We start from the raw sequence: 17,500 nt of genomic DNA on the forward strand, positions 1-17,500 counted from the left end.
CTCTGTCTAATGCTGCAGGTCATCAGTGTGTTTCTGTCTCCTACCTCGGCTGGCTCTGTCTAATGCTGCAGGTCATCAGTGTGTTTCTGTCTCCTACCTCGGCTGGCTCTGTCTAATGCTGCAGGTCATCAGTGTGTTTCTGTCTCCTACCTCGGCTGGCTCTGTCTAATGCTGCAGGTCATCAGTGTGTTTCTGTCTCCTACCTCGGCTGGCTCTGTCTAATGCTGCAGGTCATCAGTGTGTTTCTGTCTCCTACCTCGGCTGGCTCTGTCTAATGCTGCAGGTCATCAGTGTGTTTCTGTCTCCTACCTCGGCTGGCTCTGTCTAATGCTGCAGGTCATCAGTGTGTTTCTGTCTCCTACCTCGGCTGGCTCTGTCTAATGCTGCAGGTCATCAGTGTGTTTCTGTCTCCTACCTCGGCTGGCTCTGTCTAATGCTGCAGGTCATCAGTGTGTTTCTGTCTCCTACCTCGGCTGGCTCTGTCTAATGCTGCAGGTCATCAGTGTGTTTCTGTCTCCTACCTCGGCTGGCTCTGTCTACGTGCTGCAGGTCATCAGTGTGTTTCTGTCTCCTACCTCGGCTGGCTCTGTCTACGTGCTGCAGGTCGTCTGAGAACTTGGTGACCTCTGGGAACTCCTCCTCACACACTGCAGCCAGGAAGTGGAGCAACGTTGACTTCTGGTCAGCTGACTTCGTGTCCTTCAGCTGGAATCACAAAAAGAGTTCACCCAGTCAGGTTACACACCGTTACACCCAGCCAGGTTACACACCGTTACACCCAGCCAGGTTACACACCGTTACACCCAGCCAGGTTACACACCGTTACACCCAGCCAGGTTACACACCGTTACACCCAGCCAGGTTACACACCGTTACACCCAGCCAGGTTACACACCGTTACACCCAGCCAGGTTACACACCGTTACACCCAGCCAGGTTACACACCGTTACACCCAGCCAGGTTACACACCGTTACACCCAGCCAGGTCACACCCAGCCAGGTTACACACCGTTACACCCAGCCAGGTTACACACCGTTACACCCAGCCAGGTTACACACCGTTACACCCAGCCAGGTTACACACCGTTACACCCAGCCAGGTTACACACCGTTACACCCAGCCAGGTTACACACCGTTACACCCAGCCAGGTTACACACCGTTACACCCAGCCAGGTTACACACCGTTACACCCAGCCAGGTTACACACCGTTACACCCAGCCAGGTTACACACCGTTACACCCAGCCAGGTTACACACCGTTACACCCAGCCAGGTTACACACCGTTACACCCAGTCAGGTTACACACCGTTACACCCAGCCAGGTTACACACCGTTACACCCAGCCAGGTTACACACCGTTACACCCAGCCAGGTTACACACCGTTACACCCAGCGAGGTTACACACCGTTACACCCAGCCAGGTTACACACCGTTACACCCAGCCAGGTTACACACCGTTACACCCAGCCAGGTTACACACCGTTACACCCAGCCAGGTCACACCCAGCCAGGTTACACACCGTTACACCCAGCCAGGTTACACACCGTTACACCCAGCCAGGTTACACACCGTTACACCCAGCCAGGTTACACACCGTTACACCCAGCCAGGTTACACACCGTTACACCCAGCCAGGTTACACACCGTTACACCCAGCCAGGTTACACACCGTTACACCCAGCCAGGTTACACACCGTTACACCCAGCCAGGTTACACACCGTTACACCCAGTCAGGTTACACACCGTTACACCCAGCCAGGTTACACACCGTTACACCCAGCCAGGTCACACACCATTACACCCAGCCAGGTTACACACCGTTACACCCAGCCAGGTTACACACCGTTACACCCAGTCAGGTTACACACCGTTACACCCAGCCAGGTTACACACCGTTACACCCAGTCAGGTCACACCCAGCCAGGTTACACACCGTTACACCCAGTCAGGTTACACACCGTTACACCCAGCAAGGTTACACACCGTTACACCCAGCCAGGTTACACACTGTTACACCCAGCCAGGTTACACACCGTTACACCCAGCCAGGTTACACACCGTTACACCCAGCCAGGTCACACCCAGCCAGGTTACACACCGTTACACCCAGCCAGGTTACACACCGTTACACCCAGCCAGGTTACACACCGTTACACCCAGCCAGGTTACACACCGTTACACCCAGCCAGGTTACACACCGTTACACCCAGCCAGGTTACACACCGTTACACCCAGCCAGGTTACACACCGTTACACCCAGTCAGGTTACACACCGTTACACCCAGCCAGGTTACACACCGTTACACCCAGCCAGGTTACACACCGTTACACCCAGCCAGGTTACACACCGTTACACCCAGCGAGGTTACACACCGTTACACCCAGCCAGGTTACACACCGTTACACCCAGCCAGGTTACACACCGTTACACCCAGCCAGGTTACACACCGTTACACCCAGCCAGGTCACACCCAGCCAGGTTACACACCGTTACACCCAGCCAGGTTACACACCGTTACACCCAGCCAGGTTACACACCGTTACACCCAGCCAGGTTACACACCGTTACACCCAGCCAGGTTACACACCGTTACACCCAGCCAGGTTACACACCGTTACACCCAGTCAGGTTACACACCGTTACACCCAGCCAGGTTACACACCGTTACACCCAGCCAGGTCACACACCATTACACCCAGCCAGGTTACACACCGTTACACCCAGCCAGGTTACACACCGTTACACCCAGTCAGGTTACACACCGTTACACCCAGCCAGGTTACACACCGTTACACCCAGTCAGGTCACACCCAGCCAGGTTACACACCGTTACACCCAGTCAGGTTACACACCGTTACACCCAGTCAGGTTACACACCGTTACACCCAGCCAGGTTACACACCGTTACACCCAGTCAGGTTACACACCGTTACACCCAGCCAGGTTACACACCGTTACACCCAGTCAGGTTACACACCGTTACACCCAGCCAGGTTACACACCGTTACACCCAGCCAGGTTACACACCGTTACACCCAGTCAGGTTACACACACATCCAGAGGTTATGCTTGGTAAAAACACTCCCACTCCACATCGTTTTTCCCCCTCATCAATCTACACACAATACCCCATAATGAGAAAGTAAAACGGGTTTTTAGAATTTTTACAAATGTATAATAAAAAAACCCTGTAAATAATCACATTTACAGAGATGTTTGATCGGGTTCAAGTCTGGGCTCTGGCTGGGCCTCATTCAGAGACTTGTCCCGAAGCCACTCCTGCATTGTCTTGGCTGTGTGTTTAGGGTCATTGTCCTGTTGGAAGGTGAACCTTCACCCCAGTCTGATGTCCTGAGCGCTCTGGAGCAGGTTTTCATCAAGCATCTCTCTGTACTTTGCTCTGTTCATATTTGCCTCCATCATGACTAGATTCCCAGTCCCCCACAACAGGATGCTGCCACCACCATGCTTCACTGTAGGGATGGTGCCAGGTTTCCTCCATCATGACCAGTCTCCCAGTCCCCCACAACAGGATGCTGCCACCACCATGCTTCACCGTAGGGATGGTGCCAGGTTTCCTCCATCATGACTAGTCTCCCAGTCCCCCACAACAGGATGCTTCCACCACCATGCTTCACCGTAGGGATGGTGCCAGGTTTCCTCCATCATGACTTGTCTCCCAGTCCCCCACAGCATGATGCTGCCAACACCATGATTCACCGTAGGGAAAGGTGCCAGGTTTCCTCCAGACGTGACACTTGGCATTCAGGCCAAAGAGTTCAATCTTGGTTTCATCAGACCAGAGAATCTTGTTTCTCATGGTCAGAGTCATTTAGGTGCCTTTTGGCAAACTCCAAGAGGGCTGTCATGTGCCTTTTACTGAGCAGTGTTTTCTGTCTGGTTGGATGTCCTTCTGGAAGCTTCTCCCATCTCCACAGAGGAATTCTGGAGCTCTGTCAGAGAGACCATCAGGTTCTTGGTAACCTCCCTGACCAAGGCCCTTCTCCCCTGATTGGTCAGTTTGGCCGGGCGGCCAGCTCTAGGAAGAGTCTTGGTGGTTCCAAACTTCTTCCATTTAAGAATGATGGAGGCCACAGTGTTCTTGGGGACTTTCAATGCTGCAGAAATGTTTCGGTACCCTTCCCCAGATCTGTGCCTCGACACAATCCTGTCGACGGACAATTCCTTCTACCTCATGGCTTTTTTTTTTTTTAAAGGGGGGGGGGGGTACTTTTGGGTACCTGTCTGGGGTTGTTGGGGGTAACTGTCTGGGGTCGTTGGGGGTAACTGTCTGGGGTCGTTGGGGGTAACTGTCTGGGGTTGTTGGGGGTAACTGTCTGGGGTCGTTGGGGGTACCTGTCTGGGGTTGTTGGGGGTAACTGTCTGGGGTCGTTGGGGGTAACTGTCTGGGGTCGTTGGGGGTAACTGTCTGGGGTCGTTGGGGGTAACTGTCTGGGGTCGTTGGGGGTAACTGTCTGGGGTCGTTGGGGGTAACTGTCTGGGGTCGTTGGGGGTAACTGTCTGGGGTCGTTAGGGGTAACTGTCTGGGGTCGTTGGGGGTAACTGTCTGGGGTCGTTGGGGGTAACTGTCTGGGGTCGTTGGGGGTAACTGTCTGGGGTCGTTGGGGGTAACTGTCTGGGGTTGTTGGGGGTAACTGTCTGGGGTTGTTGGGGGTAACTGTATGGGGTTGTTGGAGGTAACTGTATGGGGTTGACTGTATGGGGTTGTTGGGGGTAACTGTATGGGGTTGTTTGGGGTGATTAGTAGGACCCATAAGGACCTCTGGATGATTGTCCTACATGGCACGCTATTCCCTACACATCGGACTACTTTAGAACATGGGCCCTGGTCAAAAGTAGTGCACTAAATTAGGGACTAGGGCTCCATTTTGGCCCCTGTTATCTCCTTCCTATTGGCTCCTCCTAAAGAACTACAGAAGTGGTTTTCATATAGACTAGTTGATGATGTTGAAACCTCAGAAGTTCAGTATCAGACATGTGCCACACTCTCAGAGAGCCTGCGTCCCCTGGACTACTGTTATCTGCCTTATTTATATTAACTGGTGAGTTTCATCTCTGATTAAACACAAACATTATACACACACACACACAACCACACAACCAACCACACACACACACACACACACACACAACCACACACACAACCACACAACCACACACACACTCTCTCTCTAACATGTTGCTTTCATGTTCCTCTTGCCTTACATCCTATTTGAACATTACTTTAACCTGTCACATTCATGTGTTTGTTTATTCCTGGGAACATTACTTTAACCTGTCACATTCACATGTTTGTTTATTCCTGGGAACATTCTGAGCACCGCTCAGAACCCTTTACTCCCCCATTGTTACTCAGAGATAGAAAAACAGGTATCTGTCTGCAGACCTGAGAAGAACTGGCACCAGGAGAGGAGCAGTGTGTGTGTGTGTGTGTGTGTGTGTGTGTGCAGGCAGTCCCCCCACCTTGCAGAGGGAACTGAGGTCAAAGCCGTAGCTCTGTGCATTGCGGGAGCCTGCGTTCATGTAATTCCCCAGCAGTAGAACCAGCTCCAGCAGCCGGCTGAAACCCTTGCTCTTCCTCACCTACAACCACAACAACATATGACACTGTATTAAACAGACACTTTTATCCAAAACACTTCCAGTCAGATGCATATATTTTACAACGGGTGGTCCTACAAGGAATCAAACACTCAACTTAGAATAACTTCAGTTTCAAAGCATTATTTATATGTTATTGTTAACACGGATTATCAGCAATGGTCCTCCACGTAAAATATATATATATATATATATATATATATATATATATATATATATATATATATGTATGAGAGAAAGAGAAGGAGAGAGAGAGAGAGACAGGGAGAGAGAGAGAGAGAGAGAGAGAGAGAGAAAGAAAGAGAGAGAAAGACAGAGAGAGCAAGACAGAGAGACAGAGAGAGAGAGACAGAGAAAGACAGAGAGAGACGGAGAGAGGGAGAGAGGGAGAGAGACAGAGAGAGAGGGAGAGAGGGAGAGAGACAGAGAGAGAGGGAGAGAGAGAGAAAGACAGAGAGAGAGAGAGAGAGAGAGAGAGAGTGTATGGACCACTGACCTCTTCACAGGCTGCGTTAACAGCCATGATGTCTGGACGGAGGTTGTTGACCTGTTCATCAAACTGCAGCTTAAACAGGATGGAGTTGAGACGGGGCCGCAGTCGCTTCACACTGCTCATCTGGAGAAGAGGAGAGGGGGAGAAAGAGTGGAGAAGAGGAGAGGGGGAGAAAGAGTGGAGAAGAGGAGAGGGGGAGAAAGAGTGCAGAAGGAGAAAAAGAGAGAGAGACAGACGGAGGGTAGGGGAAGAAAGGGAGGAATATAGAGGGGTAGAAGTCAAGACGAAGAGGAATGAAAGAGCAGGGAGAAAGATGTAGGAGAGGAGAAAAACAGAGAAGGAACATAAATAAAGAGGATTAGAGGAGAAGAATACAGTCAATACCCCTAGACCCCCACAGTCAATACCCCTAGACCCCCCAGAGTCAATACCCCTAGACCCCCCAGAGTCAATACCCCTAGACCCCCCACAGTCAATACCCCTAGACCCCCACAGTCAATACCCCTAGACCCCCCAGAGTCAATACCCCTAGACCCCCACAGTCAATACCCCTAGACCCCCCAGTCAATACCCCTAGACCCCCAAGTCAATACCCCTAGACCCCCACAGTCAATACCCCTAGACCCCCCAGAGTCAATACCCCTAGACCCCCACAGTCAATACCCCTAGACCCCCACAGTCAATACCCCTAGACCCCCCACAGTCAATACCCCTAGACCCCCCACAGTCAATACCCCTAGACCCCCAGTCAATACCCCTAGACCCCCCAGAGTCAATACCCCTAGACCCCCACAGTCAATACCCCTAGACCCCCACAGTCAATACCCCTAGACCCCCCAGAGTCAATACCCCTAGACCCCCACAGTCAATACCCCTAGACCCCCACAGTCAATACCCCTAGACCCCCCAGAGTCAATACCCCTAGACCCCCACAGTCAATACCCCTAGACCCCCACAGTCAATAGCCCTAGACCCCCACAGTCAATACCCCTAGACCCCCACAGTCAATACCCCTAGACCCCCACAGTCAATACCCCTAGACCCCCACAGTCAATACCCCTAGACCCCCCAGAGTCAATACCCCTAGACACCCCCAGTCAATACCCCCACAGTCAATACCCCTAGACCCCCCACAATCAATACCCCTAGACCCCCCAGAGTCAATACCCCTAGACCCCCAGAGTCAATACCCCTAGACCCCCACAGTCAATACCCCTAGACCCCCCAGAGTCAATACCCCTAGACCCCCCAGAGTCAATACCCCTAGACCCCCACAGTCAATACCCCTAGACCCCCCACAGTCAATACCCCTAGACCCCCCAGAGTCAATACCCCTAGACCCCCCAGAGTCAATACCCCTAGACACCCCCAGTTAATACCCCCACAGTCAATACCCCTAGACCCCCCCCAGAGTCAATACCCCTAGACCCCCACAGTCAATACCCCTAGACCCCCCCACAATCAATACCCCTAGACCCCCCACAGTCAATACCCCTAGACCCCCACAGTCAATACTCCTAGACCCCCACAGTCAATACCCCTAGACCCCCCAGAGTCAATACCCCTAGACCGCCACAGTCAATACCCCTAGACCCCCACAGTCAATACCCCTAGACCCCCCAGAGTCAATACCCCTAGACCCCCAGAGTCAATACCCCTAGACCCCCCAGAGTCAATACCCCTAGACCCCCACAGTCAATACCCCTAGACCCCCCAATTCAGCCATAATAAGCAGGTGCACCAGGCACAAAGTCATAGAGTACAGAACACATTGGATACGTCCCAAATGGCACCAAATTATCTTTAATTATCGTGGGTGATTTTGACCCCCCAGGTGATTTTATTTGACCCCCCAGGTTTTCATAGGGGACAAGAGTGTAAAATAAATCAAATCAGTTCAGAGTGACTTACTTTTTGGAAAAATTGTTCCAAAGTATTTCCACACTGAGATATTTGTAATAAGATATAAATGTAAGCTAGGTTTGAAATGATTATGTTTCAGTAAAATATTATATAAGGTGACAACTTTCCACTTCGTATTTCAATCAATTAGTTTCAGAACTTTATTTTTTTTTTTAAGTATTTCAGCCCAATCCTTTCGAGTCTTCCAATTCAATTTACGCAACAGCTATAGCAGGAACTCTTCGTTGCTAGGCAATAGACATGGATTTTGGCAGCAATGATCTGATTTGGGATCAGGGCCGGCAAGTTAATTGGAGAGGGAGAGAGAGAGAGAGAGAGAGAGACAGACAGAGAGAGGGAGAGAGAGAGACAGACAGAGAGAGAGAGGGAGAGACAGAGAGATGGATAGAGAGAGAGAAATAGAGAGATGGATAAGGCGAGATAAATAGAGAGATGGATAGAGTGAGAGAGAGGAGAGTCAGTAAGGTAGAGGAGAGCGAGAGAGAGAGAGAGAGAGAGAGGAGAGTCAGTAAGGTAGAGGAGAGAGAGAGAGAGAGAGAGAGAGAGAGAGAGAGAGAGAGGAGAGTCAGTAAGGTAGAGGAGAGAGAGGTGGAAAACACAGTAAAAAGGAGTTGGATTACTGCTCTAACCCTATTAGAGTAAATTGGAAAATATTGCGGTGAATGACATGTGGCCTGGTCTCCACAGTATTGGACTGATGAGAGAGAGAGATGAGCTGTGTGGGAGAGGAGAGAGAGAAGGAAAGAGAGGAGAGAGAAAGAGGAGAGAGAGAGGAGAGAGAAAGAGGGAGAGAGAGGAGAGAGAAAGAGGGAGAGAGAGAAGAGCGAGAGAAAGAGAGAGAAAGAGGAGAGAGAAAGAGAGGAGAGGAGAGAGAAAGAGGGAGAGAGGAGAGAGAAAGAGAGGAGAGAGAGGAGAGAGAAAGAGGGAGAGAGAGAAGAGCGAGAGAAAGAGAGAGAAAGAGGGAGAGAGAGGAGAGAGAAAGAGAGGAGAGAGGAGAGAGAAAGAGGAGAGAGAAAGAGGAGAGAGAAAGAGGAGAGAGAAAGAGGAGAGAGAGGAGAGAGAAAGAGGGAGAGAGAGATAGGGAGAGAGGGAGAGAGAGAGAGAGAGAGAGAGAGAGAGGAGAGAGAGAGAGAGAGAGAGAGAGAGAGAGAGAGAGAGAGAGAGAGAGAGAGAGAAAGAGAGTGAGAAAGGATAAAGACAGATTAGGGTCTATATATGGTGACTGGGTACAGATCAGAGCAACCAGCTGATCTCCTCTGTTATTGTAATTAGTGCTTGTGTGTGCAGCGCCTCATTGCAGCGCGGGAGACAAACACAACGTGATCCCTGCGCCCTGAGGTTCAGCCTGGGAAGCTGAAGAGCCATTTAACACCATGAAAACAGACTGGCCCACAACACGTCTAAAGATATCACATCTAATAATAATACCAGACGTTAATTCATTTTATTAACGACTGTCTCCAGCTGTGACGTTCTAGTTTACAGTAAGAACAGTTAGTGTGTAGCCACAGGTAATAAATACTAACGCATTAAACAATTATGGGGCCATATAATATCATGAATCATCATTTTTATTAATTTGTATTTATTAAACTTTTTTTTTTTTTTATGTTTCTAAGCATGTTTTTTCTCTCCCATTTTTTTTTGTACTAAAATACACAACTTGCTTACAATGTGGCCTATATACTGTGACCAAGATAGAGCTGTGGATATAGATACTGTGACCAAGATAGAGCTGTGAATATAGATACTGTGACCAAGATAGAGCTGTGGATATAGATACTGTGACCAAGAAAGAGCTGTGGATATAGATACTGTGACCAAGATAGAGCTGTGAATATAGATATTGTGACCAAGAAAGAGCTGTGAATATAGATACTGTGACCAAGATAGAGCTGTGAATATAGATACTGTGACCAAGATAGAGCTGTGGATATAGATACTGTGACCAAGAAAGAGCTGTGGATATAGATACTGTGACCAAGATAGAGCTGTGGATATAGATACTGTGACCAAGATAGAGCTGTGGATATAGATACTGTGACCAAGATAGAGCTGTGAATATAGATACTGTGACCTAGATAGAGTGGTTGATATAGATACTGTGACCAAGATAGAGCTGTGAATATAGATACTGTGACCAAGAAAGAGCTGTGAATATAGATACTGTGACCTAGATAGAGCTGTGGATATAGATATTGTGACCAAGAAAGAGCTGTGGATATAGATACTGTGACCAAGATAGAGCTGTGAATATAGATACTGTGACCAAGAAAGAGCTGTGAATATAGATACTGTGACCAAGAAAGAGCTGTGAATATAGATTCTGTGACCTAGATAGAGCGGTTGATATAGATACTGTGAATATAGATACTGTGACCAAGAAAGAGCTGTGAATATAGATACTGTGACCTAGATAGAGCTGTGGATATAGATATTGTGACCAAGAAAGAGCTGTGGATATAGATACTGTGACCAAGATAGAGCTGTGAATATAGATACTGTGACCAAGAAAGAGCTGTGAATATAGATACTGTGACCAAGAAAGAGCTGTGAATATAGATACTGTGACCTAGATAGAGCGGTTGATATAGATGCTGTGAATATAGATACTGTGACCAAGAAAGAGCTGTGAATATAGATACTGTGACCTAGATAGAGCTGTGGATATAGATATTGTGACCAAGAAAGAGCTGTGGATATAGATAATGTGACCAAGATAGAGCTGTGAATATAGATACTGTGACCAAGATAGAGCTGTGGATATAGATACTGTGACCAAGATAGAGCTGTAGATACACATATAGCTGTGGATATAGATCTAGCTGCATATATAGATAGAGTTGTAGACATAGAGCTGTAGACATAGAGCTGTGGATATAGATATAGCTGTAGATATAGATATAGCTGTTGATATAGATAGAGCTGTAGACATAGAGCTGTGGATATAGATGGAGCTGTAGATATAGAGCTGTAGATATAGAGCTGTAGATATAGAGCTGTGGATATATATATAGCTGTAGATATAGATAGAGCTGTAGACAGAGCTGTAGATATAGAGCTGTGGATATAGATAGAGCTGTGGATATAGATAGAGCTGTAGATATAGATAGAGCTGTGGATATAGATAGAGCTGTAGATATAAATATAGCTGTAGATAGAGAGAGCTGTAGATATAGAGAGAGCTGTAGATATAGATAGAGCTGTAGATATAGATAGAGCTGTAGATACAGATAGAGCTGTAGATATAGATAGAGCTGTAGATACAGATAGAGCTGTAGATATAAATAGAGCTGTAGATATAAATAGAGCTGTAGATATAGAGCTGTAGATATAGAGAGAGCTGTAGATATAGAGAGAGCTGTAGATATAGATAGAGCTGTAGATATAGAGCTGTGGATATAGATAGAGATGTGGATATAGGGAGAGCTGTAGATATAGATAGAGCTGTGGATATAGATAGAGATGTGGATATAGGGAGAGCTGTAGATATAGATAGAGCTGTAGATATAGATAGAGCTGTAGATATAGATAGAGCTGTAGATACAGATAGAGCTGTAGATATAAATAGAGCTGTAGACATAGAGCTGTAGATATAGAGCTGTAGATATAGATATAGCTGTAGATATAGAGAGAGCTGTAGATATAGATAGAGCTGTAGATATAGAGCTGTGGATATAGATAGAGATGTGGATATAGGGAGAGCTGTAGATATAGATAGAGCTGTAGATATAGATAGAGATGTGGATATAGGGAGAGCTGTAGATATAGAGAGGGTAGTGCACTGTATAGGGAACCGCGTGCCATGGGGCTCTGGTCTAAAGTAGTGGACTATATAGGGAATAGGGTGACATAGGGCGCTGGACTAAAGTAGTGCACTATATAGGGAATAGGGTGACATAGGGCTCTGGACTAAAGTAGTACACTATATATAGGGATAGGGTCCCATAGGGCTCTGGTCTAAAGTAGTGCACTATATAGGGAATAGGGTCCCATAGGGCTCTGGTCTAAAGTAGTACACTATATATAGGGATAGGGTCCCATAGGGCTCTGGTCTAAAGTAGTGCACTATATAGGGAATAGGGTCCCATAGGGCTCTGGTCTAAAGTAGTGCACTATATAGGGAATAGGGTGCCTTTTGATTCCCCTCCAAATAACATTTCCGGGTAAAGATACATGATGGTAGATATGGAGGGATTGGTACAGACACTGGAGTGTCCTATAGCAGTCTACATGATGGTAGATATGGAGGGATTGGTACAGACACTGGAGTGTCCTATAGCAGTCTACATGATGGTAGATATGGAGGGATTGGTACAGACACTGGAGTGTCCTATATCAGTCTACATGATGGTAGATATGGAGGGATTGGTACAGACAGACACTGGAGTGTCCTATAGCAGTCTACATGATGGTAGATATGGAGGGATTGGTACAGACACTGGAGTGTCCTATAGCAGTCTACATGATGGTAGATATGGAGGGATTGGTACAGACACTGGAGTGTCCTATATCAGTCTACATGATGGTAGATATGGAGGGATTGGTACAGACACTGGAGTGTCCTATAGCAGTCTACATGATGGTAGATATGGAGGGATTGGTACAGACAGACACTGGAGTGTCCTATAGCAGTCTACATGATGGTAGATATGGAGGGATTGGTACAGACACTGGAGTGTCCTATAGCAGTCTACATGATGGTAGATATGGAGGGATTGGTACAGACACTGGAGTGTCCTATATCAGTCTACATGATGGTAGATATGGAGGGATTGGTACAGACACTGGAGTGTCCTATAGCAGTCTACATGATGGTAGATATGGAGGGATTGGTACAGACAGACACTGGAGTGTCCTATAGCAGTCTACATGATGGTAGATATGGAGGGATTGGTACAGACACTGGAGTGTCCTATATCAGTCTACATGATGGTAGATATGGAGGGATTGGTACAGACACTGGAGTGTCCTATAGCAGTCTACATGATGGTAGATATGGAGGGATTGGTACAGACACTGGAGTGTCCTATAGCAGTCTACATGATGGTAGATATGGAGGGATTGGTACAGACACTGGAGTGTCCTGTGGAGTGAACCAGATAGGGAGCCATTTGGGACAACCTAAAGCATGATGGGACATTATGGTGGAAATAATATGGAGGGAAGTTGGAGAGTCTGAGAGAGTCTCCTCTGTGTGTGTGTGTGTGTGTGTGTGTGTGTGTGTGTGTGTGTGGTGTGTGTGTGTGTGTGTGTGTGTGTGTGTGTGTGTGTGTGTGTGTGTGTGTGTGAGAAAGAGCCTCCATCGATCTTGTCCTGGATGAAACAGACTCAGAGTCAAAGAGCCCAGAGTCTCAATGAGATGGATTAAGATCAGAGAAGCCAGCCAGCCAGCCAGCCAGCCAGTCAGCCAGTCAGCCAGTCAGCCAGTCAGCCAGTCAGCCAGCCAGCCAGTCAACCAGCCAGTCAGCCAGCCAGCCAGTCAGCCAGCCAGCCAGCCAGGTACACAGAGCCACACAGCTGAACAGAACACGGTGGAGCAGAACCAAACCTGAGGATGCTTCCCAAACAACCCTCTCTGTCCATATACAGGCCTAAGGGCCCTGGAGAAGAGACGGGCCCCATACAGAATAGGGTGCAATTACTGTTCTAACCTCTCCCTGACCCCCCCCCCACACTACATCACAGCTGTGTCTCACTACAACGTCACTAACCCAGTGTCTCAGAGTCACTGTCCCACTACAACGTCACTAACCCAGTGTCTCAGAGTCACTGTCCCACTACAACGTCACTAACCCAGTGTCTCAGAGTCACTGTCCCACTACAACGTCACTAACCCAGTGTCTCAGAGTCACTGTCCCACTACAACGTCACTAACCCAGTGTCTCAGAGTCACTGTCCCACTACAACGTCACTAACCCAGTGTCTCAGAGTCACTGTCCCACTACAACGTCACTAACCCAGTGTCTCAGAGTCACTGTCCCACTACAACGTCACTAACCCAGTGTCTCAGAGTCACTGTCCCACTACAACGTCACTAACCCAGTGTCTCAGAGTCACTGTCCCACTACAACGTCACTAACCCAGTGTCTCAGAGTCACTGTCCCACTACAACGTCACTAACCCAGTGTCTCAGAGTCACTGTCCCACTACAACGTCACTAACCCAGTGTCTCAGAGTCACTGTCCCACTACAACGTCACTAACCCAGTGTCTCAGAGTCACTGTCCCACTACAACGTCACTAACCCAGTGTCTCAGAGTCACTGTCCCACTACAACGTCACTAACCCAGTGTCTCAGAGTCACTGTCCCACTACAACGTCACTAACCCAGTGTCTCAGAGTCACTGTCCCACTACAACGTCACTAACCCAGTGTCTCAGAGTCACTGTCCCACTACAACGTCACTAACCCAGTGTCTCAGAGTCACTGTCCCACTACAACGTCACTAACCCAGTGTCTCAGAGTCACTGTCCCACTACAACGTCACTAACCCAGTGTCTCAGAGTCACTGTCCCACTACAACGTCACTAACCCAGTGTCTCAGAGTCACTGTCCCACTACAACGTCACTAACCCAGTGTCTCAGAGTCACTGTCCCACTACAACGTCACTAACCCAGTGTCTCAGAGTCACTGTCCCACTACAACGTCACTAACCCAGTGTCTCAGAGTCACTGTCCCACTACAACGTCACTAACCCAGTGTCTCAGAGTCACTGTCCCACTACAACGTCACTAACCCAGTGTCTCAGAGTCACTGTCCCACTACAACGTCACTAACCCAGTGTCTCAGAGTCACTGTCCCACTACAACGTCACTAACCCAGTGTCTCAGAGTCACTGTCCCACTACAACGTCACTAACCCAGTGTCTCAGAGTCACTGTCCCACTACAACGTCACTAACCCAGTGTCCGCCAGTGAGGTACAACAACATGAAGCACCTTGTGACAACTGCTGATGTAAAAATTGATTTCTCTCCCTCTCTCCACCTTTCCCTCTCCCTCTCTCCACCTTTCCCTCTCCCTCTCTCCACCTTTCCCTCTCCCTCTCTCCACCTTTCCCTCTCCCTCTCTCCACCTTTCCCTCTCCTTCTCTCCACCTTTCCCTCTCCCTCTCTCCACCTTTCCCTCTCCCTCTCTCCACCTTTCCCTTTCCCTCTCTCCACCTTTCCCTCTCCCTCTCTCCACCTTTCCCTCTCCTTCTCTCCACCTTTCCCTCTCCCTCTCTCCACCTTTCCCTCTCCCTCTCTCCACCTTTCCCTTTCCCTCTCTCCACCTTTCCCTCTCCCTCTCTCCACCTTTCCCTCTCCCTCTCTCCACCTCTCCCTCTCTCCACCTTTCCCTCTCTCCACCTTTCCCTCTCTCCACCTCTCCCTCTCTCCACCTTTCCCTCTCTCCACCTTTCCCTCTCTCCACCTCTCCCTCTCTCCACCTTTCCCTCTCTCCACCTTTCCCTCTCTCCACCTTTCCCTCTCTCCACCTTTCCCTCTCTCCACCTTTCCCTCTCTCCACCTTTCCCTCTCTCTCTCTCCACCTTTCCCCATCTCTACCTTTTACTATTCAACATCATAGTATGAACCTCTACATGAACCTCCACATGAACCTCTACATGAACCTCCACATGAACCTCCACATGAACCTCTACATGAACCTCCACATGAACCTCCACATGAACCTCCACATGAACCTCCAGCAGTATGTAGAGTAGAGCTCCCTTCTCTTCCCTCTCCTCTCCTCCACCCCTCTACTCTCCCACCCTCTCCTCCCCTCCAATCTCCTCCCCCTCTACTCTCCCACCCTCTCCTCCCCTCCAATCTCCTCCCCCTCTACTCTCCCACCCTCTCCTCCCCTCCAATCTCCTCCCCCTCTACTCTCCCACCCTCTCCTCCCCTCCAATCTCCTCCCCCTCTACTCTCCCACCCTCTCCTCCCCTCCAATCTCTCCTCCTCCTCTCCCTCCCCTGTCCACTCTTCCAACCGTCCCTCCTCTCCTCCCCTCCCTCCTCTCCTCCTCCCATCCTCTCCCTCTCCATGTCCACAGCCCATTTAAAGATTATATATATATCAGTGTTTCCTGTGTTGAAGCAGTGATTTGTGGGTAGCCTAGCTCACGCCTGCTGGTGGCCATCATGGAATAAATAACCAATCGGCTGCTGAGCCCGTCAGACAGACGGAACGCTCAACGATCTCCGGTCGCCTCGCACCGCGACCTTGTCGGTGATTCACTGTGGTGTGTGTATATGTGTCTGTGTGTGTGTGTGTGTGTGTGTGTGTGTGTGTGTGTGTGTGTGTGTAGGTGTGTGTGTGTGTGTGTGTGTGTGTGTGTGTGTGTGTGTGTAGGTGTGTGTGTAGGTGTGTGTGTGTGTGTGTGTGTGTGTGTGTAGGTGTGTGTGTGTGTAGGTGTGTGTGTGTGTGTGTGTAGGTGTGTGTGTGTGTGTGTGTGTGTGTGTAGGTGTGTGTGTGTGTGTGTGTGTGTGTGTAGGTGTGTGTGTGTGTGTGTGTGTCTGTGTGTGTGTGTGTGTGTGTAGGTGTGTAGGTGTGTAGGTGTGTGTGTGTGTGTGTGTGTGTGTGTGTGTGTGTGTGTGTGTGTGTAGGTGTGTGTGTGTGTGTGTGTAGGTGTGTGTGTGTGTGTGTGTGTGTGTGTGTGTGTGTGTGTGTGTGTGTAGGTGTGTGTGTAGGTGTGTGTGTAGGTGTGTGTGTGTGTGTGTAGGTGTGTGTGTGTGTAGGTGTGTGTGTGTGTGTGTGTAGGTGTGTGTGTGTGTGTGTGTGTGTGTGTAGGTGTGTGTGTGTGTGTGTGTGTGTGTGTGTAGGTGTGTGTGTGTGTGTGTGTGTGTGTGTGTGTCTGTGTGTGTGTGTGTGTGTGTGTGTGTGTGTGTGTCTGTGTGTGTGTGTGTGTGTGTGTGTGTAGGTGTGTAGGTGTGTAGGTGTGTAGGTGTGTGTGTGTGTGTGTGTGTGTGTGTGTGTGTGTGTGTGTGTGTGTGTGTGTGTGTGTGTGTGTGTAGGTGTGTGTGTGTGTGTGTGTAGGTGTGTGTGTGTGTGTAGGTGTGTGTGTGTGTGTGTGTGTAGGTGTGTGTGTGTGTGTGTGTAGGTGTGTGTGTAGGTGTGTGTGTAGGTGTGTGTGTGTGTGTGTAGGTGTGTGTGTGTGTGTAGGTGTGTGTGTAGGTGTGTGTGTGTGTGTGTGTGTGTGTGTGTGTGTAGGTGTGTGTGTAGGTGTGTGTGTGTGTGTGTGTGTGTGTGTGTGTGTGTGTGTGTGTAGGTGTGTGTGTGTGTGTGTGTAGGTGTGTGTGTGTGTGTGTGTGTGTGTGTGTGTAGGTGTGTGTGTGTGTGTGTGTGTGTGTAGGTGTGTGTGTGTGTGTAGGTGTGTGTGTAGGTGTGTGTGTAGGTGTGTGTGTGTGTGTGTGTAGGTGTGTGTGTGTGTGTAGGTGTGTGTGTAGGTGTGTGTGTGTGTGTGTGTGTG

General features: G+C 49.0%; 1 protein-coding gene across 1 annotated transcript in view; it reads right to left on the minus strand.

Annotated features, from left to right (window-relative positions):
* Nucleotides 1-17,500, minus strand: part of LOC106574944 (protein diaphanous homolog 3) — a 676,792-nt gene that overhangs the window by 261,979 nt on the left and 397,313 nt on the right. The window contains exons 22-24 of the mRNA XM_082963180.1: nucleotides 6,127-6,246; nucleotides 5,493-5,612; nucleotides 576-705 (exon numbers count right to left, since the gene is read on the minus strand). Coding sequence (XP_082819306.1) covers nucleotides 576-705; nucleotides 5,493-5,612; nucleotides 6,127-6,246 — 370 coding nt within the window. The remainder of the gene's footprint in view (nucleotides 1-575; nucleotides 706-5,492; nucleotides 5,613-6,126; nucleotides 6,247-17,500) is intronic.

This window comes from Salmo salar, chromosome 16 (genome assembly GCF_965601325.2).
Source record: "Salmo salar chromosome 16, fSalSal1, whole genome shotgun sequence".
Lineage (NCBI taxonomy): Eukaryota > Metazoa > Chordata > Actinopteri > Salmoniformes > Salmonidae > Salmo > Salmo salar.